This window comes from Peromyscus californicus, unplaced genomic scaffold, assembly GCF_007827085.1.
Source record: "Peromyscus californicus insignis strain IS unplaced genomic scaffold, ASM782708v3 Scaffold_4__1_contigs__length_199733344, whole genome shotgun sequence".
In the NCBI taxonomy this organism is placed as follows: Eukaryota; Metazoa; Chordata; class Mammalia; order Rodentia; family Cricetidae; genus Peromyscus; species Peromyscus californicus.
Genome location: NW_026294562.1, coordinates 68,501,851 through 68,527,403, shown reverse-complemented (window position 1 = coordinate 68,527,403; position 25,553 = coordinate 68,501,851). Strand labels below are relative to the sequence as shown.

General features: G+C 45.7%; 1 protein-coding gene across 1 annotated transcript in view; it reads left to right on the top strand.

Moving 5' to 3' along the window:
- Positions 1-25,553, top strand: part of Dock1 (dedicator of cytokinesis 1) — a 516,647-nt gene that overhangs the window by 134,981 nt on the left and 356,113 nt on the right. The window contains 1 exon segment of the mRNA XM_052714776.1: positions 2,552-2,660. Within this exon segment, the coding sequence (XP_052570736.1) occupies positions 2,552-2,660 (109 nt within the window).

The following is a 25,553-nucleotide window of genomic DNA, read 5'->3' as shown; positions in this document are numbered from 1 at the left end:
CCACTGAGCCATCTCCCCAGCCCCCACATTTCCTCTAATTTTGATGTTCCCATCAACTGACTACAGGAAATCTCCTATACTCTGGGTCATTATCTTCGTTTCTTCTTTGGTTTGGCCATGGGAACCAACTTTTGCTGAGGTTAATGAGTTCCGTTTGCAGGCTGGACTACACATATGCAAAACTGTGGAAGCTCCAGACTATGTGTCTTCCTGAGGTGGCTCATCCCATCTCCTGGGTTGAGCCTCTTGGTCTTGTCAGACACTGTGCTTGGACATCACTGTACTGTAAGCCTGGTCATGTCTGTTGCTGTGGTAAAAATACCCCAACAAAAGGCAGCTTTAGGAGAAAAGGTTTGTCTTTCAATTCTAGGTCACAGTCTTATCATTTCTGAGAAGTCAAGGCAGGCACAGCCATAGTCAAGAGCAAAGAGATAATAAATGGACCCTGTCTGCTGTTAGCTAGCTTTGTCTTTTCTAATACTGTTCAGGAGCCCCTACCTGGGGAATGGAGCCACCCACAATGGGCTATGTCTTCTCATACCAGCTAATCCAGGTAGCCCTCCGTAGACATGCCCACAGGCCAACTTGGTCTAGATAATTTCTCATTAAAACCATCTTTCCTGATGAGCCTAGGTTGACTTTTAAAACTAACAAAAGCCTGCATTTTAGACTTGGCCCGTCTGAGTACTTGGTTTCATGAGAGCTTATGGTAGGCTGTGTGCCTTGTAGACCTGGTAAGCTGCAGTCTGCATTTCATTTTCCAAGGTTCTCCAGTGTTCCCACTCTAGAATCTGTTGTGTTGGGCTGGAGAGATGGCTTGGTGGTTAAGAGCACTGGCTGCTCTCCCAGACTACCCAGGTTCAGTTCCCAGCACATGTATCACAGCTTCATAACTGTCTGTAACTCCAGTTCCAGGGACTCCAAAACCCTCACACAGACAAATGTACACATAAATAAAATAAATAAATAAAATAATATTTTTTAGAAAAGAATCTGCTGTATTTTTTTTTTTTTATCTTTTATCTGTTGTGTTATTGAAAGTCCCATTCCTTGATTTTTGAAACCCAAGTTATTTCCTCTGTAGACTGGTACCAGTTCCACTTGGCTTTCTAGAAGTTTTCATTTTAGTGTTTAGTCTCACACACCATGCAGCTCCAGGAACTGGCAAATGTCCTGGGGTGACAGAAAATTACAACTTATTTACAGTAAGTGGCATATATAAGCTTTCATGGAACCGGCATCCAAACTGCCTGTTGTTCATTTAAAGCAGAGCTGAAGTTCTTGACAGTTTCCTGGTTCCCATCGCCTTTTAAGTGAATGCACTGCTGTAGTGCCATTACTGGATTTCCCATTATAATGTCATTTCCAAATGGTTATAAGATCCCGTTACGTTTAGACAATTAAGTCTCCTTACGTTCGTTCTATAGCATCATGACACCTCCCAGGTATGTGCAGCAGCACCCGCCATTGTTTCCTTACCACCTGCGAACAGAAGTTCATGACTCTATAATTTTAATTGTTCAGTACATCATTTAAGCAAACCTCTATTTGGAAACCTTTATTTACAAAACAGGTGCACTCGGTTGCAATTTCCCACTTTATACAGAATTCCTTGCTTTAGAATGGAACTCATTTAAATGTAAGATTACCTCTGGGGTAATTAATTATCACTGAGTTTATGAAATTTTCCATTGTGTACAAGTTTCAGGTGGGGTATATTTTTAATTAGGCAGGAAAACTGGTTTACATTAATAAAACATCTGAGTTGCTACATTTTAAAATGTAAATGCAACTTGCAGTAACTGCTAATAAATAATTTATAGATGGGACTTATTTATGATGAGCAGCATATATCAGCATCCACGGAAGCAGCATTCAAGAGCCTTATTGTCCATTTAAGGTAGAGCTGAAGATCTTGACAGCTTTCTGGGCCTTGTTGCCTCTTAAATGGATGCACGGGTGTAGTGCTATTTCTCAAAATTATTTTGAATTTACCCATATAATGTCATTTTTTTCAAATAGTTATAAGAGCCTGTCACATTTAGACAATTAACTCTCCTTATGTTAGTTACATAACATTAGGAGTTAGGAATATTGGCAAGAAGCTTAAAGATATAGCTCTTACAATAGCACACTTGTCTGGAATGCATCAGGCCTGGGCTCTATCCACAGTCCATAAAATCAGATAATGAATAATTGACAGTGGGCACAAAGCATGTCAAGTGAGAATATGGGGTTTTTTTGGTGTGGGGGGGAGATTAAAGCTAAATTGATCCATTCTCTCCCCCAATTTCCTTCCTTCTGTCTCCTTTCCAGACTTCCCTTTGTATATATCATACTTTTTCCGTTTCTGAACTGTGTCAGCAATATGTATTGTAAGTCCGCCACTCTGATGCATACCTCAATAGTTGTGTATCAAATCCCATTTCCCGTTTGATGGATGCCGGAAATGGTACCTCACACTCCCATCAACTCCCTTAGTTACTGTGGGTGCAGGGTGCACAGCGGAAGCTTCTCCTCAGGTCCCCACAGTGTTGTGTGTTTCTTGCAGGCTGTATGAAAACAAAGGGGAGGCCGACTTCGTGGAGTCCTTGTTGCAGCTGTTCCGGTCCATCAACGATATGATGAGCAGCATCTCAGAGCTCACAGTCAGGGTGAAGGTAGGTTCCATCACGTTCAGGCAGCTCCCTCCTGGCCTGAGAGCCCCTGAGTCACGAGTGTGATCTTGGTCTATATGCAGTGAGTTCGCATCTCCTTCCTCCCTAGGTGGCTGAACTATGGCTTATCTCTTGGCTCTATTCCAGAGAAGTTCTGAATCTACTTTATATAGATAAGGGAAGTTTATTAAAGTCAATTTAGCAGCCAACCTGTCAGGGCATCTGGCACCGGAGACTCTGGGAGGGATGCTGAGGTAGATGGAGCTTTAGTCAGGCCTCAGGCTGTGAAGAGGGGATGATTCCATTGTTCCTTTGCTCCTTCTCTTCACCCATTTCTTTTGTATATGTCTGTGTATGTATAGATGCATGTGTAAGGTATGTGTGTGTATGTTGAGGCCAGAATTTGACCTTGGTTGTCATTCCACAAGTATTGTCCACCTTGTTTGTTTGTTTTAGATGAGGTTTCACTGGCTGGCCTGGAATTCACTATGTGGACCAGGCTGTCTTAGAACTCCCAGAGACCCACCTGCCTTTGTCTCCCAAGTGTTGGGATTAAAGGCATGCACCATCATGTCCAGCCCACTTTCTGTTTTCAAGACAGGGTCTATCACTGAACCTGGAGCTTGATAGTTAGGCTATTCTGGCTGACTAGTTAGCTTCAGGGATCTTCTTCTCTGTGCCTGCTTGTCTTTGAGATGTTAAGTGTGCATCACCGTACCTGGCTTATATATGCATGCTCTCAGGAACTTAGCTTTTCATGCCTTGTATGTATACAAGGGCCTCTAATAGCTGAGCCATCTTGCTGCCTGCCCCCTCACCCCCCTCCGTTTTGTTTTTGTTTTTGTTTATAAAATGAGTTCTGTGGGATTGAATTCAGCTCTTAGTGCTTGCAAGGCAAGCACTCGAGTGGCTGAGCCATCTTCCCAGCCCTTCTTCAAACATTTATGATCACCTCTTGTTCTGTTGTCCTTGGGAAGAAGGCTTAGGACTCCTCTAGGACTTAACTGGCATGGAGTCATCCCAGAGACCGGGTGTGGAGAGGCCCTGGGGAGCAGTCCCTGGCTCCAGCACCCTTGGGCATCTCTGTTATGTAGACTTTTATGGGCTGATTTATGATCAAGCAAGCTGTGCACTTTGGAGTTTGCTGCCTGCAACACTTCCAGCGAGGAACAAAAGCAAACCTTCCAAGTGAGTCCTTGTGGCTTCACTCTCCACACTGAAGCAGTAGTATCTTTCCTTCCTTTGTGTTCTTTTAGTGGATAAATTCAAACGAGTCCTTTGTCATTACTGTGTTGAAAGTGTTTTGAGCGAGTCCTCTCCCAGCTGTAAAGCTCTGACATGCTGTCTGTGACGAGGCTATGTGTGTTCAGTAGTGGTTCCTGTCACAGTGACCAAGGTGACTCTCCTGGTCAAGCAAGAGTAAGGTTATGGCTTGCCTTCTGCCTCCAAGGTGGTTCCTGGCCAAGCCTTGAGATCCCTCGCCCAATTTTGACGTGAATCTCCCCCTAAATTGGTGATCTATGAAGAAAGCCGTGTCCTACATAGATTAAAAGTTTTAAGTTGGTAGTTTTTGACAGTGTGATATTGCCCAAGGCTGCCTTAGCCTTCCAGGGTTAAAATTAACTTTCCACCAGTATGTTTTACTGAGGAATGCAGTGGCATGGGAGCGAAACAGACACACATTGTGCAAGAATAGATAAAAAACAGTTCCAGGAAGTTTCGAGACCAGAAGTAATTTTAGTTGGCTAAATATATTCTTACATGATTAAGTTTGATTGGGCTTGACTGGTGTCTGCCTGCCTCCCTGGAAGTCAAGGCATTTGTCAGTAGAAGCCGGAAAGCCTTCCCTCCGGTGGGTGTTGTATTGTAAAACATGGGTGAATTCAGTGACGCTCAGGCTTGCTGCAGGCCTTCCATCTGCAGGTTGGAAGACGAGTTTCTTCCTTTACTGTTCATTTGGCACTGTATGATCTCCCCACATTTGCCCTTTCAGCATTGCTGAATTAAGGGGTCCTTGGACTTGAGTCCTGGCTCACATGCTATTTTTACTCTTCCTTTTTTGCCACGTTGAAATGGAAATAGAATCGTGCAGTGTCTTAGGTTGAGAAAGTGTTTCTCTTCCTGGGGCATTTCCTAGGATTAAATATTGTTTCTCAAAGCGCTGCCAGGGGTAACTGCTTTGATTTGCTGGTGCCAGGGTGCAGGTCATGTCATGTTCTCATGGTGCCTATGCCTCCAAGTGTGTGCATGTAAATGCTGTGTGAGTATGTGTCTGTATGTAATTTACTGATGTATGTGTGCGTCAGTGTGGGGTGTGAGCATTGTGTATGTCTGTGCTTGAATGCACATGTGAATATATATGAGTGAGCATGTATGTTTGTGCTGGATGGGTGTGTGGATTGCAGTGTATGTTTCTTCATTTCTCTGTGCCCATTCATTTGTAGTGCCTTTGTTGTATATACGAAGCTGGAAATGGCTCATGAAAAAATGTCAACCCTTATCCCACAGGATGCACTCAGGCGTTTTCTATTCTCTTTTAGTCTCCTTTAGTCTATTCTAGACTAATGTTTTTCAGTAGTAAAATTGCTCGCTGGGAGGCTATGTGTTTCAGCAAGGGCTAATGGCTGTCAGCCCGCATCTATAAGCTTTTTGCTGTTCTTTGGGGCTCCTTTCCATCTTTCCTGTACAGAGCAGGATGAATATATTACCATAGTTCTCTGCACTTTCTCCACTGTCCTGTGGAGCCGCAGGTCCCTCCCACTTGGGCATGTGGCTGGGTCTGGAGTAAAGACTAATTGAATTTGAGACTCCTGCATTGAGAATGACACAGAGGCATGTGAGTCTGTCTCCTTCCAGGGACTACCCTTAGGGGGAAGCCCTCCTGTGTGTCCCCTTTGTCACCCTCTCCTGGTGTGACTTCCATCTGGCCTTCCTAAAAGGAGCAGTGTTGGAATGGTGCCATTCTGTAATCAGTTGAATTGGAGTGGATGGGTGGGTTTTGCCCTCCAAGAGGCCTGATTATAATGTCCTGAAAATAATCGTCTTTGCCTTGTGTCTTATGACAAATTGTTCTGCATGGGAAAGTTTTACTGCTTTTTATTTATCTACTTCTAAGCTGGCATCTTGGGTCTGTATTGCTTCTCACAATTTTCAAAGTTCGCCGTTTTCTTTTCTCCAGAAGAAACTCTGAATGTGTAAGGGATGATGACAACTAATGGTCCGATGTGATAGCTTCCACAAATGAGAAGTCAGGCTTCGCAGAGCTTTGACCTGCGCAGTGCTTCTTCCGTGATGACAGCAGTGCCCATTCACACCTTCCCTCCAAGGCTCTTCCATTTTCCTCCCTGGGTTCAAGTCCATAAGACCCAGGAGGCCCACTCATCACCTCAACTCTCACAGTGGCTGTTCTGGGCACTCCATCCTGCAGTCATGTGGTTTTCCCCTGCGTGTGGAGTGATCCCACACAGACACAGATCTGTATGACGAGCCCTATGTCTGCAGAGTGTTCTTCCTCAGTGTACATGGGACTTTGCTTCCAGGACTCAACAGAGTCAGATGGAGACCTGAGATGCTCAAATCCCTTAGAAAAATGAAATAGCATTTGCAAATAACCTTTGTCCATCCCCCTCTATAGTCTATTTTTTATTATTAACTTAATTTTTTAAGAAGAGGGAAGATTTCTTTTGCCTCACTGAGAGTGCTCAGTTTACATCAAATCTTCTCTGTTTGCATAGCTTATGTTACCTAATTCAGTGTAAATGCCATGTAAATAGTGGTCCCGAGTAGGGAATGATGAGAAAAAAAATCTGTATATTTTTGGTTCAGACACATTTCCTCACATCTGATTTTGGTCAGTGCTTGGTTAAAAACGCGTTGATTCAGAACTTAAAAGTGGCAGTGCTGACAACATGTAACATATATGCTATGGATTTCTTTTTACAGGTAGACTTTAATAACTTCATAGATTTGCAATATAACCAATAATTTCTCTCCCTCCCCGTCCCCCCTCTCATGTGTGCACGTGTGTGCATGCACTTGCACACACACATGCGCTTGTGAAGAGTACAGAAGCATAGGATCCCCTTGGAGCTAGAGTTGCAAGCAGTTGTGTGAGCCACCTGACTTGAGTGCTGGGACCCAATCTTGAGTCCTCCGCAGAATCCGTATGCGTCCCTGACCACTGAGCCATCTCTCTAGCCTGACCCACCAATGTTTTTCTCCAGCACACTGTTCTCACCTGCTGGTTGTACTGTAGCTCTTTTAATCCACTTCCTCTTTCAGAATCCAGAGGTGGTTTCCCCTTTTCATTTTCATAAGCGGCTCTTGAGGGGCTTGGCTGGCCATCTCTAGTCCTGGCAGAAGCCTTGTTACCTCTGGTCCACCCTGAGGCCTTCAGTGTCCAACCCTCTCACATTTCTCTCCCGAAACTGCCCCTTGTGCTCTCAGGACTTGTCTCTCACATGAGACGTCTGTGCTTTCTCTCCGCCCGGTGCTTAAATAAGATGCTTGGACTTGGTTTCCTGTGAGGCTCGTCTTCTGCTTGCTTCCACTTCATTCTCGGAGGCATCAAGTCGGGAGGGATCCATTTAGTCTCTGAGCACCTGCCTTTGTCTCCTGTGTGCCTCTGGTTATTGGCCATGTTGGGGAGGAGAAGCGCGCTGTGCTTAGGATGTTAGCCAGTGAGGGACCGGACCATGGTAGACCAGCAAGCAGCTTAAGAAAGCCATGTTTTGAGTCTTGCCCAAAGCAAACAACATCCTCTTTCCTTCCTTTCCTTTCCTTTCCTTTCCTTTCCTTTCCTTTCCTTTCCTTTCCTTTCCTTTCCTTTCCTTTCCTTTCCTTTCCTTTCCTTTTTCCTTTCCTTTCCTTTCCTTTTTCCTTTCCTTTCCTTTTTCCTTTCCTTTTTCCTTCCCTTCCCTTTCCTTTCCTTTCCTTTGGGGCTGCTCAACTGTGTGGCAGTGGGTAGTGAAGGGCGGCCATGGACATGATACAGACCTTATGTGCAGATTGTGATGTTCCTCATGGGGACTTTGCAGGCCATGTCACTGCATAAGGAAAAAGACTTATAGAGGAACAGCTGAGTCTGGCAGCCCAGGAGCAGCCAACCGTGACAGGAATGGCTACACTTGGTTGAGAAACAGCCACAGGCCAGGCCTTCTAGAGAGTAGTGTTGACAAGATGCCAGAGTCCAGAAGGTGAAAGACCTAGTTAACATGGAAGCTGTATTAATTTCCTGAGATCACACAAAGACACTTCTTCAAATGCAGTGACTTGAAACAGCATCAATTCGTTCTCTCATGGGCCTGTGGATTGGAAGCCTGGCATCAAAGCACCAGCAGGTGGATTCCTTCTGTGTAGTCTGGGACAGAATCTGGCAGTCCTCAGCCACCCTTGCCCCATAGACACATCCATCTGGCTCTAGTCTGCATCTTCTCATGGGGGTTCTGCCTGTGAGTGTGCGTCTTGTGTCCTTTCTCCTCTTCAGTCATATGCAACCAGTGCTCACTCTCCTGATGCCTGACTCCATGCCAACTTAATGTTATCAGACAAGACACTGTTTCCAAGTCACATTGCACTCACAAGTACTTTGGGCTTGCATGTATCCTTTCGATGCAATCGACTCAATCCACAGTGACAGTCGGCGTGAGTGGCGGTTGGCATGAGTGGGAAAACACTGGAGAGACTGTGGCTTTGGGCTAGGTACCTGTAGTTAGCCTGACACATGATCTGTGGAGCAGAACCTTCTCAGATTAGTGTGGACACAAGAGGCCATGTGAACACAGATTCCGGCTCTAAGTCTGAGGGAGATCCGGCCCAGCTCTCAGGTGACCCTGATGTCTCTGGACCTTGTCTGCTCTGTGAGTTGGAAGAAAGCCAGGCTAATGCTGCATTCCAGTGGCTGGGGGCACTAGTAGGGGGAGTGCTGGGGTCTGGGCTGGTATAGCCTTTCCGGCTGCCTTCACCTGTGCTGCTTGCCTTGACCCCCACTACCCGGCTTTGAGTTGCCGTGCTTGGGGAGACCCTTGCCAGTAAAGCCATAGCATGTGCCAGGAAAGAACGAACAGCAGAAAAGAAGATGGTGTGTGTGGGGGGAGCCTTTGGTATAGAATTACCCCAAATTCATTACTGTACTGTCTGTTCTGCGCATCTTCAGGAGCTTCCACGGTCCAGACAAGATGAGAACTCAGGAGACATGGCAGCCCAGGACTCTACTTTCTGCTTAGTTGATGCTGTACTGTGGTTCTTACCTTCTCTACAGGACCACAAAGCATGAGCAAGGTTAATCTGGAGCCTCCTGCCAGGGGCACTTCTTTCTTGCTTCCCACCCCCCCACCCCGTGCTTCATGCCAGACCCTGCCTTTCCACCCTCCTTAAACCAGCTTGCCTTTGCATGGGTCTCCTTCCAGCAGTGTGAGAGACTCTTCACGAGGATAGTATCTATCATGTGTGGTTTCTCGCTTTGTTGCAAAAACTCAGCCACCTTTCCTTGCCAGAGTAGCTATAATTATGGCCGTAATCACTGTGTGCCAGTTTGGGGCACATGCCTGAGCTGATGTGCATTCATTTGCTCATTCCAGTGATTTTTCATCAAATTAATTTTCCTGTTGTCAGATGCAAGGGCTCTGCTTTTGGAATCTTAAGCCTACAGTGAGCAATTTCATTAGTAGGTAGTGGGAGAAAGTCATCTTTTCCTTTAACCTGTGACTGATTTTTCTGTGTGGATCACCATGGCCCTCCTTGTGTTAGAGGCAAGTGTTTGAATTGGAATCTCAGAATTCTGGCCACTGTAACCATCCCACCTACTCTGCCTTTTGTATGAAGCTCACTGGGAAGTAGACACTCCCTTGACTTTGGGACTTCTGCTCGGGAGCCCATGACTGCCTATCCTTCCGGCATGGCCTTCAGGACCCGCTGATGTTCCTGCCACATGCAGTACTGGTTTGCATCTGACTTCCTGCCACCCATACCGTTTAGCTCCTTTGTTCTCCTTCCATCGTGGTCAGGATTCCTTCGGTGTCTCTGAGTGGCAGCAGGCCATACAGACAAGCTTATGCTTAGCAACCCATCATTCGTTTGTTCAGCTATTTCAAAAGTTTATTTGGGGTTAAAGAGGTGGCTCAGTGAGTCAGAGATTTCTACTGTGTGCCTGACAATGTGCTAGGCCAAGACAGGAATAATACATTCCAGTCTGTGTTCCCCAGGGCTAAATTTGAGTAAGGAAGATGGTGATGAACCCATTAACCACCCAAAGAGGCAGAGTTACACAGCAGGAGAGTCTATCCAAATTCACACATGTTCTCACTTTATGACTTGTAGTAAATGATTTTAAGAAAAAGATAAGGTTTGAAATGACAGATTATGTCAGGGGATGGAAATACTTTGGAGGACTCTGGAAATTTTAAAGGAAGAGTAAAAAACTGTGGGATAGGGAAACTGAGGTGGAGACAGGCAGCTGACTGAGAGGCATCAGTGGCCTTCACAAGTGAGACATTTATCTGTTTATCTGGTGTGTTCTTGGTGCACTAGAGATGTGAGGCAGGAAATTGGCAGGTTTGAGGACAGAATGGGGAACACAGCAAGACCTTGTTTAAGAACAGAACAGCAGAAGGCCCTGGAAAGTTGTCCAGGGTTCAATTGTTTCCTAGACTTTAATAACCACCCCCACCAGAAAAAAACAAAACAAAACAAAACAAATAAACAATAAGAAAATTCACCAAACAAAAGGGAAATAAGAAGATCAGGTCAGAGCTACATTCAAGCCTAGTTTGGGGCCACGGAGTGAGACCCTGTGTAACTCCGCCCCCCCCCCCCCCCCCAATAAACAAATAATTCAATGGTTGTGAGCGGCTTGAATCAGTAATGAGGAATGAGATTCCTGGAATCATGGAGGACCAGGCCGGCATTTGTGTCCTGCTCTGGTCAGGCCACCACTGGCTTTTCTAAGAGCTGTCTTAGTGTTGCCTGCAGAAGAGGGCACAGAGGATGAGAAAGGAATCGGGGTGAAATAAGACAGTGCTCCCCACCCCAGTCCTGATGACATCTGGAGATGTTTGTCTTGTTCATGGCAGGCACTTAGCAGCATTGCTGCCCCACGCTCAGGAACCATCTTCATCACAATGATCAGACACATCTCTTAGATGTTACATATGATCTCAGGGTTAGTGTTGCCCAGGTGAGACTCCATGAACTGCAGGGCTGGTGATGGAGTCTGAGAAGGAGATTAATGTACTTAGTCTGATGTGCAGGCTATGGTGGATCTGTGGTGGAAGGTGGGAAGAAATGTGGGGCAGGCACTGTCAAGACCTCTTCCAACCAGGGGTACAGTTAAAGATACAGCGAAGACAGCAGAACTTCCGGACATCTTGGATGGTTGGTCCCTGAGACTTTGCTTATGAGCCACAGTGTTGCCAAGGCTGTCCCGCTCTGTGATGAGGATCCTGTACTTGCTCAGAGCAGCATGCCGGTCTGTGCATACACCTGCCTCTGTCTTGCATGCTGTCTTTGTATTGACTCACTTGCCACTTCTAATAGACAATACAGTCTTTTGTTGTTGTTGTTAGGGATTTAATTGTTTTATTTTATTGTAACAAAATTGCAATAAATTTTTATTTATGTATCTGTGCATAGTTATGTGCACATGTGTGTACAGTGCCTCTGGAGGCAAGAAGAGGGCATTGGATCCTTGGAGCTGGTGTTTCTGATCCAACCCACAAGGGTATTGGCAGCCATAGTTGGGTCTTCTGCAAAAACAACAATGTTCTTAACTACTGAGCTCTCTCTCTAGTTCCAACACAAAACTATCTTTGTGGACTAGTTTCTCATTGTTTTCTTTCTTTTTAAACACTTGGGTTAACATCTCATGTCTGCTCCTTGTCTGATATCCCTTTAGTGTTTATTGTTGGTGGCTGGCTGTCAGAGTTCCTGCTGTAATATTGCTGGTCATCATTGGATGTCTGGTTATATAATAAGCTGGAGAAGTACCAGATTTCAACTCCCATATGGTTTAGGAGAATTTATCTTCTGCTTTTTTGCCCTGATGGATTGTGCAGTGTGAAATAATCCTAATCCCTTCTATTTGTGCAGCCTCTCAGTGGCCAAAAGCCTTCTGATGCGTGTTATCTCTCAGGATCCTTCAGTACTACTGAAGTGACTGTGCAAAACAATAATGGAGCAGGGTTCTAAAGTGAGGGAAGAAAAAAGTAGTTGTGTGGAGTATGTGTGTCGTAAGAGCTGGATTGTAGATGGAAACAGTTCTATCCTCACAGCCACTGGCTCTTGTCTGGGATCTTGATATGCACAGGTCTCTTGGGATACTAGATCACAGAGAGATGGGATGCAGGCAGAGGGATGCACAGGTCTCTTGGGATGCTAGATCACAGGGAGATGGGATGCACAGTCACAGGGATGCACAGGTCTCTTGGGATGCTAGATCACAGAGAAATGGGATGCAGTCACAGGAATGCACAGGTCTCTTGGGATGCTAGATCACAGAGAAATGGGATGCAGTCACAGGCATGCACAGGTCTCTTGGGATGCTAGATCACAGAGAAATGGGATGCAGTCACAGGGATGCACAGGTCTCTTGGGATGCTAGATCACAGGGAGATGGGATGCATAGTCACAGGGATGCACAGGTCTCTTGGGATGCTAGATCACAGAGAAATGGGATGCAGTCACAGGGATGCACAGGTCTCTTGGGATGCTAGATCACCAGGAGATGGGATGCAGTCACAGGGATGCACAGGTCTCTTGGGATGCTAGATCACAGGGAGATGCTATGGTGGATACAGACCTGACTAGCAGAGCGGACGTTCCCAGTCCTAGGAGAGCTGATGTGTCTGTCACTCAGAGAAGCACATTCATCAATGCAGTCCTTGTAGGTATTGATCAATTGTATGTGTATTTTATGTTTCTAGGGTATGGGAGCATATTTCAATTTCATATATCTTAAGTAAGACCTAAATGAAAGAAAAAAAAAAAACTCCCTGTGTATATAGATCAGATGACTAGATACCACTAACAAGCCAATTCTAGATTCAATGCAGTTCTAATCATTACTTTAGAGTTACAATGTCATTATTGACTGTATGGTTCTGAAATTTATATGAGAAAGAAAAAGACCAGAATACTAGAAGGAAAAAACCCCTGGAGGACTGGCTTTACTCAACTCTATAAGTGTCCTGTAAAGCTACAGTAATCTCATTGCACAGTCTAAACTCAGATTCTCTTCAGAAAGCTAGATATATGTTGCTTCAGCTAGCTGGGATCCTGGCATCCTAGGCCTGTATGTATCCATGGTTAAAAGTTACACCTCTACTTGATGTAGTGGTTGCCTTTCTCCTAGAGTGAGAAGTGGCCACCAGTGGGCAGAAGGTTCTGTTCTTTGCACTATTTAATGAGCCTGATGGTCATACAGCAATTGTCTCTTTAAGAGAAAGTCGGGCCGGGCGGTGGTGGCACACACCTTTAATCTCAGCACTCGGGAGGCAGAGGCAGGTGGATCTCTGTGAGTTCGAGGCCAGCCTGGTCTCCAAAGTGAGTTCCAGGAAAGACGCAAAGCTACACAGAGAAACCCTGTCTCGAAAAACCAGAGAGAGAAAGAGAGAAAGAGAGAGAGAGAGAGAGAGAGAGAGAGAGAGAGAGAGAGAGAGAGAGAGAGAGAAAGAGAGAATGAGAATGTCAGTCCTTATAAAGAACTTCTTTCTGGGCTGGGGAGATGGCTCAGGATGTGAAGTCCTTGTTGTGCCAGCCCGCAGACCCAACTTTGCTCCCCAGAACCCATGTGAAAAAGCTGGTGTGTGGTGGTGCATAGCTGTCATGTCAGTGTAGATAGCCAGAAGGATCCCTGGGCCTCACTGGCCAGCCAGCCTTGCCTACTTGAGCTTCAAGGCAATTGAAGCTGAGAGACCCTGTCTCAAGAAAAAGAGGGTTGGTGGTACCTGATGTATGATACTCAGAGTTGTCTTCTGGGCTCCACACACCCACACACAAGTGTATATACAGACTGGTGTGCACTCACATTCCTAGAACTCTAGAAGCTCTTTCTATAAGTGGGGGTGGTGGGACGTGTCATCCTGGGAAGGAATAGGCCATGAGGCTGAAACAGAAATGGAGACATAGTGGAGGGACTGGAGAGTGAGGGGTTAGAGCAGTCAGGAGAAGGGCTTGGGGACAGGCAAGTGCAGCTGAAAACATTGTGAACCTGTGACCTTGTGAGATGGGTTCTGCAGCTGTTCTGGCCTGACTGCTGGGCTAATGTATTAAAGCCTTCACTGAGGCCTGGTGCTCACCTAGCATGCCAATTAGCCCAGGCCTAGGACCAAGAGGAGTTGGGACTCTTAAACCTTCCCAGGGAGAGTTGTATTGTGGAGGAATAGTGTAAGGAAGTGAGGGTAAGACACATTCGATATGTGAGCTTCACATGCTCATTGGCTCTGTTGGAGTGGATGTTTATAAAATATTAAGATGCCTTGCAGTGTGATGACCGAGTAAGCCATCTTTGTTTGTGCAGTGAGGAGACTACATGCTAGGGCCAGTTGGATTTCTGCACTGCTCAAGGAGTTACGTTGGTGAGTCAGGAAGTACGAAGTCATGTCCTGAAGGCTTTTAGGTATTTCCTCAGGGGTACAGGGGTTCCAGATGGGAGGACCAGACCCCAGTTTTCTCTTCTTCACTGTGTTGCTCTTTCCATGAGATCGCTCAAATCTGATTTTAAATCATTATGCCGGATTTCCTCAGAATTCTGAGCTACTCAGCCTAGTCCTTCTGATGAGAAGATCAGCAGTGTAATTCTCTGTGAACTGTAGACATGACACCTTAATAACTCAAGGAGAATTATTTTTCCCTTGGGAAATCCTAGGCACTCAGTATGGTGCATTGGATTAGGAAAGAGGCAGACACAGAGGTGGGGGGGCTGTAAAAGAAAGGTATATCATTAAAACAAAACTGACCTTCTTACCTGCACATCCTTTAAATTTAGCAGTACATTGTTAGAGACTATCTACCCTCGTGTGTGTGTGTGTGTGTGTGTGTGTGTGTGTGTGTGTGTGTGTGTGTGTGTGTGTGAGTGTTCATGTGGAGGCCAGAAGCCAGGTGACAACCCTGTGTGTCTTTTCTCAAATACCATCCACTTCGTTTTTTGACAGGGATTCTCCATAGCCTGGGTCTCATCAAGTAGGCTAGACTGGTTGGCCAGTGAGCCCCAGGGACGCACCTGTCTCTGGGTCCCCAGTGCTGATACTACAAAGAGTGGATCACTCAGCCTTTTGTTTTTTTAATGGGATGAAATTTGGGTCCATAAGCACAAAACTGACTGAACTATCTCCCAGCTGTACACTATCTTTTTAAAAAGCCTCTTCTATCTATGGAAATGATTAAGGAAGGACAACATTCCTTATCATTGGATTAGGTAAAACAACGGTGTAATCAACTTTGGAGAGAGAACTTTTCATAGAATGCTGAGAAATACTCACTTTGCCGTAAAACATTTACCATGGTTACCACTGAAAATCCAAGGTGGAGGCACTGTTTGTCAGTTTCCCATCACTGTGACAGGTACCTTAGGTTTAGGTTGGCTCATGATTTCTGAGGCCCCCAGCTAGAATGGCTTGTCCCTGCTGCTTAGGACCCCTGACTAGGCAGTCACAGGCCTTTGCAGTGACTCACTGCCTCACCACAGGCCGGGGCCCCACAATGCTTGAATTCCTTTGCTAGTTTACACTTCTTCAAGGCTCCCCTACCTCCCTGTTGCAGCTCACCAGGGAATAAGCTTTTAACCACCTGGACCCTTGGGGGCACATTTACAATCCAAAGCATAGTGTGTCTGAGAAAGTCAGTGAGCACCGCTTCCTTTTATTGCTTTTCTTTTAAATAATTCATTTCATAATAAAGTAGAGAGAGAGAGAGAGCATTTCAGATTCTCCTTTCTCAGGCCTGTCCTCATGGGATCCTTTCTCAGTTGGCTGTGCTTCTCCTATGATACCTGCATGTCCATCCCTTTGGCAGGTCTCTGCTACTTTTCATGGCTCACCTTGTCCCTCTCTCCCTGTTCCCATCTTTGCTATGTCCATCACTGGGGACACGGGAACAAACCCACAGGTCCATTTATCTGATTATCTTCCTGAGAGTTCTCCCTTGGATTTTTTCTAGTCTGTGGGTGTCCAGCATTTCCCTGGCATGCTATAACTCTAGGTGTCCTGTGTGCAGCAGATGGCTCTGGTAAGTGTGGGTTGGGGATGGCTAGGCTTTGTACTTCAATGTCATCAGTTGATGTATTATGGACTCTCAACCCCAACACAGATGGCAGGAGGACTGTTTTCAGGTTGAGACTTTTGTCCCTTGATTGCCTCTGGAGGACCGTGGAATAATGAAGTGCTATCCAATGCACCAGCCGATGTACCAGTCAGAGGTTGCTGCCAGCCTCTTGGGTAGGATCATTTATGAATGAGGCTTAGATGAGCCCAGTGCAAACACATGGCCTGTGCTCTTTCCTGCTTTGCTTCCCCAGGCTGTGCCGGGGGACCTTGCCGTGTGAAGAGGTAATATCTTGTTTTTACCACAGAGAAACTCCAAAGTTGGGTCAAATTTGTGTCTAATGAATGGCTGATGATTGGAGAAATACTTGAACAGCTGAAAACAAGCAACCAAAATGCATAGCAAGGATACATCAAGAAAGCGCAAAGAAGTGGAAAGCAGGGCTGATGGTATAGAACTTGAGAGAACCTTAGACTTCAAGGTCGAAGGCAGACTCTCTCCTAAAGGATGTGTGGGCCGCATCTCCACAGCATTCTAGTTTCTGCCACTATACTCAGCTCCTCCAAGGTCTTCCCCTATTTCCCTCTGAAGATTTATCTGATGATTCTTTGTCAATAAAATCTCGGGAGTCAGATACCCGGGTAAGAACCTGAATGATCAGAGAAGCGGTGGAGAAGCCATCATTGACCTCCTTTCTCTTATTCCTCAATCCAAAAAGGGTCAAGACCCTCTCTAAGCCCCACCCTGATACTTCCTGTGCCTCTCCATCTGTCCTCAGTCCTCCAATGTGTCTCTGGTTAATTTTGGTCTGCTAGTATCTAGCTCCGCCCTCTCATTCAAAGCGAACGGTATTGGGAGTGTCAGAGTGCAAACAAAATATTACGCAACACCCCTCTTTTCTTCTTCCACTCCACAGTGGATCAGCCAGATGAGCCTGCTCCGTTATATAGATGTTCTTTTCCACACCTCACCTTTGCCCACTGCTGAAGAGTCAGCCTCCTCATCTTACCCCAGGGCTTGGCCTTCCTTTTTCCTTCATGGTGGTATCTCCTCTACACGTTCCTTTTTGGAAACAGGATGTATGAATGCCTCCAGGGTTTCCCTCCCACTCTTGTGCCTGGTTGGAGTTATATTTCAGTCTACAGACCTCCATGAGTAAAGGTAGTCAGGGTCTGGAGCCTGTGTGTCAACACCAAGTAGGGCTGTACTCTTAGGGGAATGAATGGCCATTAGGATGGTTCTTAAATGGACAAGTCATGGGGCTGGAGAGATGGCTCAGCAGTTGAGAAGACTTACTGCTCTTGCAGAAAACCCCAGCTTGGTTCCTAGCACCTACATGGTGGCTCACAATTGTCTACAACTCCAGTTCCAGGAGGAGTTGACACCCTCTTCTGGCCTCCATGGGCACCAGGCACACATTTGTCATGCAGACATATATGCAGGCACAAATACTCATACACATAAACTAAAATGATAAGTCTTAACGAAAAGAAGGAAAGCCATGATAACTTCACTGTCTGCATGTTTGACTGGCTTGATGATTGCTCTTAAAGTAAGCCTTCAATTCTGCTTCCAACATTGCCCTCTCCCTGGCTGCTTGTGTCATGGCTAGCATTTTAATGTATGCCTACTTTCAGCGTGTGGGCATACATAATGTGCACTAGATTACTTTCCTTTATAGTATATTAAGTGCTCATTTGGTGCCAACTTTGTCCTCATACTGGCCAGAGGCCGTAAGTAACAGACAGTGAAAGATGTACTGCTCTGTCTTCAGGAGAGGAAGCCAGGCATTTGACCCCCCCAAGGCAGGTAACAGGTGAGGTGGTATGTCATTGCATTATTAGCTGTCAGGATGAAAGACTACAGGCCAGACAGGGGCCCAGAGTGCAAATGGGCCTGACACCCCCATCAAGGGCTTGGTTACAGCTCATAGTATTGGCTCTGAGCTTTGAGGCTAAGAATTGAGGTGGCCTGTATTTCAAGGTAGAGTTGGGCAGGATGGTCGGGGAGGAAGGAGAAGGAGAGATGAAGGCATGGTGTGGACGCCTTGTTTGTAGGGAACAGGATTCCTGGCTGCAGTGAAATACAGGGTTGAAGATAATGCATGTTGAAGGGCCTGGAATATGGGGTTGAAGATAATACATGGGGAAGAGCACTCCATCTCACACGGGGGTGGAGATGAGATGCGCTCTGATAGTCCGATGGTGGTGTGTGAGAGCCCCAGCTAACACACTGAAAATTGACATATAAGTTTATTTTTTAATTACACTTTTAGAAAAGGTTAAGATTTCCCAGGGAAGACATAGGGGATGGAAATTGGGGTCTCTCAGTATGAAAATTATATGAGTTCTTGAAAATTTTATCTTATAGACTTCATTATTAGTTCTTTTATTTTTACCGTGGGATAACTTTCTTCATTTATATATTTAAATAAAATATGTCTTTAATTGAAAAAGCGTTTTCCTGGAACCTTGCCTGTCCCCTTTCAGAGTTTTGTGGCTTTCACTGGGAGCCTCTTTGTAGGGTGCATAGCCTCTCATTACCCCTGGACACTGATGTTCCATTCTGGGAGCTGCTTTGGGGGTTTGTGGACTGGCATCTGTTCCCCATTCATGTTTCCTCTATCGGCTAGAAAGCAGATAAAACTACCATGGCCTCCTTTGTGTATCAAATGCATGAGTAGAAAATGTGGTCATTTTCCAATGTGTTGGTTATCTTGGATGGAGGACACAGTGTGTGCTGATGTCACATCCTGCCATCAAGCTCTAGACATCATAGCTGTCCTTCACTCCCTGGATACACAGCTCCTGAGCTGGGCCTTGGTTCTTACTGAGCCTACACCAGGCCCTTCCCTGTTGCTGGTTCTGTCTAGTAGGCTACAATAAGCATTGGTTGAAGGGATGTTGAGCAAGTCCTTTCCTCCCCAGGACATCATCTGTAAAGTGAGAGAAGCTGTGTTTGGAGACTGGGAGGAATTAGACAGAGCCCTCTGAGCATTAATGAGTTTTAAGGTTTGGGTTTGAGGTTCTGGACTCACTGCTTTCTGTAGGCTGGTGGTCCCATGAGATCCCATTTCAGCCTTTTGCTGGAAGTTTTTCTTTACTCAAGGTCAAGATATTGTGAGTGGCTCGAAACTGCTTTTAGATTCCATGATCTGACTACCTGTCCTTTGACTTTTTTAATACACACACACAATCCTTTTGAAATAATCCCTCAATCAACAACAACAACAAACAAAAACAAAACCAGATGAATCTTAACTTGAGGTGTAATTTATAGGCACTGAAATACACAGCTCTGAAGAGGACGGCTCAATCAGTTTTCCAAAATGCTTATGCCATGAGTCTGCACTCCACCTGAGTAAAGGACAGCTCCATTGCTGCTCGCAGTGGTCTGCTGTGCCCACCGTGGGTGAAGCAGTAGGCTTTTCTTTATGTTCTCCCAACGTCGGAGCCCCTGAGTACGATCTGCACCAGCAGTCCCGCCTCCTGTGGACTTAAGCTTTGTGAGCTACTAAATTTTCTTGTTTCTGTCCATAAAGTACCAGACAATGTTTAAACTGTGTCCTGAGGTTCCAACGGCTGCACTTACTCCTTGCCACTCTCTAGAAACAAAGAGTTGTAGGTGATGTGAGCTGCCATGTAGGTGCTGGGGACTGAACTTGGATCCTTGGCAAGAGCATTTCCAACTATTGCTCCATCTCTCCAGCCCCCTAGAGAGAGACTCCTTCCTTCCTTCCTTCCTTCCTTCCTTCCTTCCTTCCTTCCTTCCTTCCTTCCTTCCTTCCTTCCTTCCTTCCTTCCTTCCCTCCTTCCTTCCTCCTTCTTCTTCTTCTTCTTCTTCTTCTTCTTCTCTCTCTCTCTCTCTCTCTCTCTCTCTCTCTCTCTCTCTCACATCTGTGGAGACTGTAATGAGAAATTGTTCCTTGGAAGTGTTATTCCTTTGTATTTTAAAGGAATAGTAGCTCTCAAATTAGCATTCCAGCTTGTGTAATATTTAACATCTTTTCTTTGCTCAGTTTTTAAAAGCCATGTTAAGTTCAGTAGAGCAGTCTCATTTATACTCCACTTATTCATAATTTGGGATAATTAATGTAGTGGTTGGGCTGCCATTCACCTCTTCGAGCTTCAGAAAGCAGGGCTCTGCCAGTCAAATGTGTATCATAAGCAGATTAACTTACTCTTGGCATGCTTACGCCTCCTAAGGGGAAGAGATCTTTGCGCACTCTGCAGGGGATACGAGTCCTTCTTGACTCTTATTCCACCAGATGGCCAACAAGGACTTTAGAAATGATGAGCTCAGGTCCCCTGGAGCTCAGAAAGCCTGAGCTCTTGCCAATATCATGCCAAGCTGGGGTGTTCGTTTCCTTTGAAAGCTTGTATGAAAGAGCATTTCTTTTGGAAATCTGTTGTTCTTCGTACATTTCACCAATGCCTTCCCCCACCCCACATGGGCCCCGGGGTCTGACTGATGTTGGCTTTTGTGCTATAATAGCTATTTAACAGCCAGTGTTCCTGAGGGGCTCTTCCCTGCAGCTGCTTTACCTGCAGCTGATGGGGTAGGGGAGGGGTTCTCATTTAAGGGACATTTCTGGCACTTCAGACTCAGGATGTTGCTCATAGCTTGGACATGCTCTGAGGAAGAAGGAGACCCTAAGTGTGAAGTTCAATTTCTGTGTCACAGTGTACCCTGAGTCTGGTCATAACCAGCCTGGGTTGAAGGTGAGGCTATTTAAAATCAGTACCATTTATTCTAGGCTTGAGTTTGGACTTTGCTTTTCAATAATTTAGTATTTAAAAAATGACACCTTTGGTCTTTTGTTCTTTACCAGGGAAGGGTCGAGGGAACCAGCCTGCAATTTGCCTCTCTCTCTCTGGCCTTCTACTATGTACTCATTAGCTTGTGATTGTTTCTCTAACCTCCTCCCAGCCTGGTGTGATCTCACAGGCCACCTTTTGTGACCCTCCAAGGTCATTAAATGAGGTTTTTGCTTTCTCTATGAATTAAATATGTCATGTGGATTTGAAATGCTCCCAAACTTGCAGTGCCATATTTTGGCAAAGTAAATACTATTTTCAGAGAGTTTCAACCTTACTGATCAAAACCCATGTCTCTTTTTATTAGGCTAGAAAATGATTTTACCAGGCAAACAATGGTTAGTCAGTGCTCCCCTTTAGGTCGAGGGACTGCTGCTGGCGGTTTTGCTGTCTGTACATAGGGCTGATTTGTAGGCCACGTGCATCTAGTGGGCTTCTCCTTGGCCTTGAGACTTCTTATACGGTGCTTAATGCTCTCATGGTCCTTCGGGCTGAGAAAATGATATGTTGCTCTATGACACCCAACCCAGAGGATCAGCATGTTGCTTATGTCTTCCTGTCCCTTTCTATCTCTTCTTCACATAGCCTCTGGTACTATAAAATAGAAATAGCCAAGATGGAGTATGGGGTGGGGGGAGGGAGCATCTGTGTCCTGGCCCAGAATCCCAGGCAATCTCTGAGTTCTCTTGTCCTGCCTTGAGCTAACTGACCGGCAGCCTCTTACAAACTCCTTTTAAAGTCCCCTTCCCGGGGAGGTAATGCACATTTTAAGACAGCAGCAATGTTGTTGGCTGGGTTGGAAGCACTTTGCCAATGCGGATGCCTTACACAGCCTTCACCATTCTGGTGAAGAGTCAACAGTGCTTAGCCATCTGCTGCTCCCTCCCAGGAAGAGGAGGAGCAGGATGCTCACCCCGAGCGAAGCACCTTGCCAGCAGTAAGCGAGGGGGGGAGGTCTATGCATTGGTCCAGAAGAGGCTTCTGTGGGAGAAGTGACAGATTGTCTGGCAAGAGTGGAAGGAGCTAGACCCTTCCCCTTGGCCTCTGGTCCCCATCTATCTCCCTTGTAGCACAAACATTAAAAGGTCTTATTAATAAAAACAAACCCAGAACCAGATATTGAGGTGATTGCTGGGAGATCAGAGAAGCAGAACAAGCCAAAGCTACCTCACCTCACCAACTTCTCAGCTGATCCTGTTTCCTCAGACTGGAAGCCTCTGAGTCCTCATCCAGAATGGGTCTCAGCTGAACGGCTGCTAAAAGTCTAAAAGCTTAACCAGGCTCTAGTTCCTGGTCCTCACGCCTTATATGCCTTTCTGCTTCCTGCCATCACTTCCTGGGATTAAAGGCGTGAGTCACCATGCCTGGCTGTTTCCAGTGTGGCTTTGAACTCACAGAGATCCACATGGATCTCTGCCTTCGGAATACTAGGATTAAAGGTGTGAGTGCCATCATTTTCTGGCCTCTGTATCTAGTGGCTGTTCTGTTCTCTGACCCCAGATAAGTTTATTAGGGTGCACAATATTTTGGGGAACACAATATCACCACACTCCCTCCTTGATCTACTCCTTGTAGTCCTTCCTCCTTCCCTCATCCTGTGTTCCCATCTCAGCAAGGGCCTGGTTGCTCATTTCGCAGTGCTGAGCTTCACTAGTCTGAGCCTTTGCATCCACAGATCAGCTGTCCTAGAATGCCTGTCCCCTCATCTCTCCCAGGTGACCTGCTTACCAGTCAGTCAGCTTTTCCTACCCAGCACAGAATTCCCTTTTTTTCTTTGTATTGGTCCTAGCATGCTGTACTTCACGCCAAGTCCCTCCTTCCCTGAGCCCTTAGCAAGGAACTCTTCAATAAGCCATACAGAGCAGATATGTTGGGGCTGTCATGTGACTGTCACTTTTCAATATGTCAGAGCTCCTGGCCATTGAGCACTTTGACTGGTGGTTGGAAATGTGTCACACATCATGAACATATAAACAAGGGGTCAGAAAATGACTCTGGAGTTGTCCCTGCCATGGTATCCACGAGATGTTAAATGTGATCTGTCACGTTCCAGGTCACTCACTGGCTGGCTCCTTGCATACTTCATCTTGGGAGCCTTGGCGATAGTGGTGCTGCAGTTGTTAGCACTAACAAGCTGGACTCAGCCAGTCATCTTCAGTGGGCTAATTAAAAGGATGAACCACAGCGAAAGGCAGAAAAGGATTTGTTCAGTGTGGCCACACTGGGAGGAGGAACAAAGAGATCTAGCACCCTCTTCAAGTGCAACTTTGGGGTCCTGACAATGCACTCTAAGCGTAAATAGACAGCAAGAGGCGTGCATAACTAAGCAGTCCTGGTCAAGGTGTGGTCCTGCCTATTTCATAGTGTCTGCTGTCAGGTGCTCCGGCAAGTTGTCAGAATTGTGTGAAATTGCTTTCCTGGAGACAAGTTCCCCCTCTGATTGGCACCAGGCTTCACTCATTTCTTTTTCCCAGCGTGAGATTCCTGGGGAAATTCCAGCCCCTCAGGTCCATTATTTCAATAGTCTGACAGCTAAGGGGGTGGGGGGGGCGTGCAAACAGCTCCTTAGACTCTCTGCATCCCTGCCAGGACAGTCACAGTAAACTCTGGTTCTGGGCCCTCATCTCATCCTGTTCCCTGTATCATTTGCCCCCGACCTGCCTGCTTTGATCTGAGAAATCCTTTGGGCTATTAAAATATGAGTTAATCGTATAAGAAACTCACCAACTCAACTTCATTGTGAAGATGTACGCTTCCTGTTGATAGATATAAAACCGAGTGCAATAATTTGAATTCCGTATAATGGATGTGATTAGAAATGATTTCCCTATTTACTCATATAAAAGGCTAAATGGAAGATGATTAGTGAGTTCTGTTTAATGTTTTTTTCCTGAGGTGATTTCTTAATCTTCCAAATAAATTCTTATGATAGAGAGACAAGAAAAAACCCATTAAAAGTTACTTTAAACCTTTAAGAAGCTGTTTAAGGCTTTAGAGATGAGTAATCTTTCTGTCCCTTTAGTAGATTATGGCTCTGGAGAGAAAACAAATCATAGCCAAGAGCTATGCTGTGTGTTAACCCAGGGTCAGCATTTCCAGGCATGGCTCTGACCACGGTATCATGCTGCTGACACTGATCGTAAATACAGTGGCGAGCTTTTACATTGGAAATATCTGTAATTTTCCATCTTTGACTATATTGCTTCTGAAAATTAGGATTCATAATTAATGTGTCTAAATCCTTCCAGATCCCATTATTTAATATTGTTCTATAATTTGATGATTAAATAATGCTACTTAAAAAAAATCCTTTATCCTTAAATCCTTCACCAATAATCTCTTTTCCATAATTGTGGGTATCTCATGACTTACATTTAATTAATCCATTGTTGGTGAGCAATTGCTACACATTGCAATTAAGATAATATATAAAGCCACAGTGAGATCCATGTGTATTCTTCCCTGGGCTTGGGTTCACAAGGCCTCCAGACATCACATTTTAATTACCTCTGGCCATAGTTTGAAGTAATGACATCTGGTCCAAAGACCCTTCATCACACTGAACCCAGAATTAAGTCTGGTTGGATCATGAAAGACCTTTCCCTTAGATGAGTGGAACCATGTTGGGGCCTTGCTCAAGGTGTTGGGCCACTGACCTGGTAGCCTACATGGAAAAATACTAAGTGGGTAATGTCTCTGTTTCTAGCATCTATTGTTTTCTGTGTCGGGTGCTGGTGAAAACAGGCCGAGAAGTGAGCAGAACACTGGGATGCCATGCCTCCCCGTGAGTTTAAGTGAGAAACTGCCTGTCCTGGGACCAGAGCTCAAACTTTACTGTGTGTTCTTGGTGGGAGCATTGTTTCTCATGATACTCTGTCTGTTGGGCAGGGGTCACAGAGTCCAGGAAAGGTGAGGAAAGGGTGGGGGTTGGATGAAGGATGGGATCTTCACTGTGAAAGATGGCTAATCAGAGAGACTCCAACTCCGGAAGACTTGGACAGGTCGGAGAGAGATGGTACTGGATTCTGGCAGCTGCTAAATGTTTTAAGACCACCTTAGCCTGGTCTGTCATGGAAGAGGAGAGAGCTTGTTTATCTGTTGCTGGCCGGTTTACTGCGTTGTAGTGTGTTCTCTGCCTTTTACCCCTTGCCTGGAAGTTTCCCCCTCTTCCTTCTCTCCTTTCTTCCCCTTCCTTCCTTCCTTCCTTCCTTCCTTCCTTCCTTCCTTCCTTCCTTCCTTCCTTCCTTCCTTTCTGAGACAGGGCCTCACTGTGTAGCCTTGACTGTCCTATAACTTGGTATGTAGACCAGGCTGGCCTGGAACTCACAGAGATCCACCTGTCTCTGGCTCCCAGGGGCAAATGCTGGGACTAAAGGTGAGCACCACCATGCTTGGACCCTTTTCTTCTTCTTCTTCTTCTTCTTTTCTTTCTTTTTTTAAAAAATATTTTTATTTTATAATTAACTTAATTTTACATATCAGCCATATAATTAATTTAATTTTACGTATCTTCCCTCCTCCCACCCCCCAGCCTTTCCCCTCAATCCACCCCCCCCATTCCCACCTCCTCCAAGGCAAGGTCTCCCCTGTGGAGTCAGCCCAGCCTGGTAGATTCAGTTGAGGCAGGTCCAGTCCCCTCCTCCCTACACCAAGGCTGAACAAAGTGTCCCTGCATAGACCCTAGGTTCCAAAAAGCCAGCTCATGCACCAAGGACAGGTCCCCAGTCCCACTGCCTGGGGGCCTCCTAAACAGTTCAAGCTAATCAACTGTCTCACTTATCCAGAGGGCCTGGTCCAGTTCTATGGGGACTCAGCTCTTATCTTC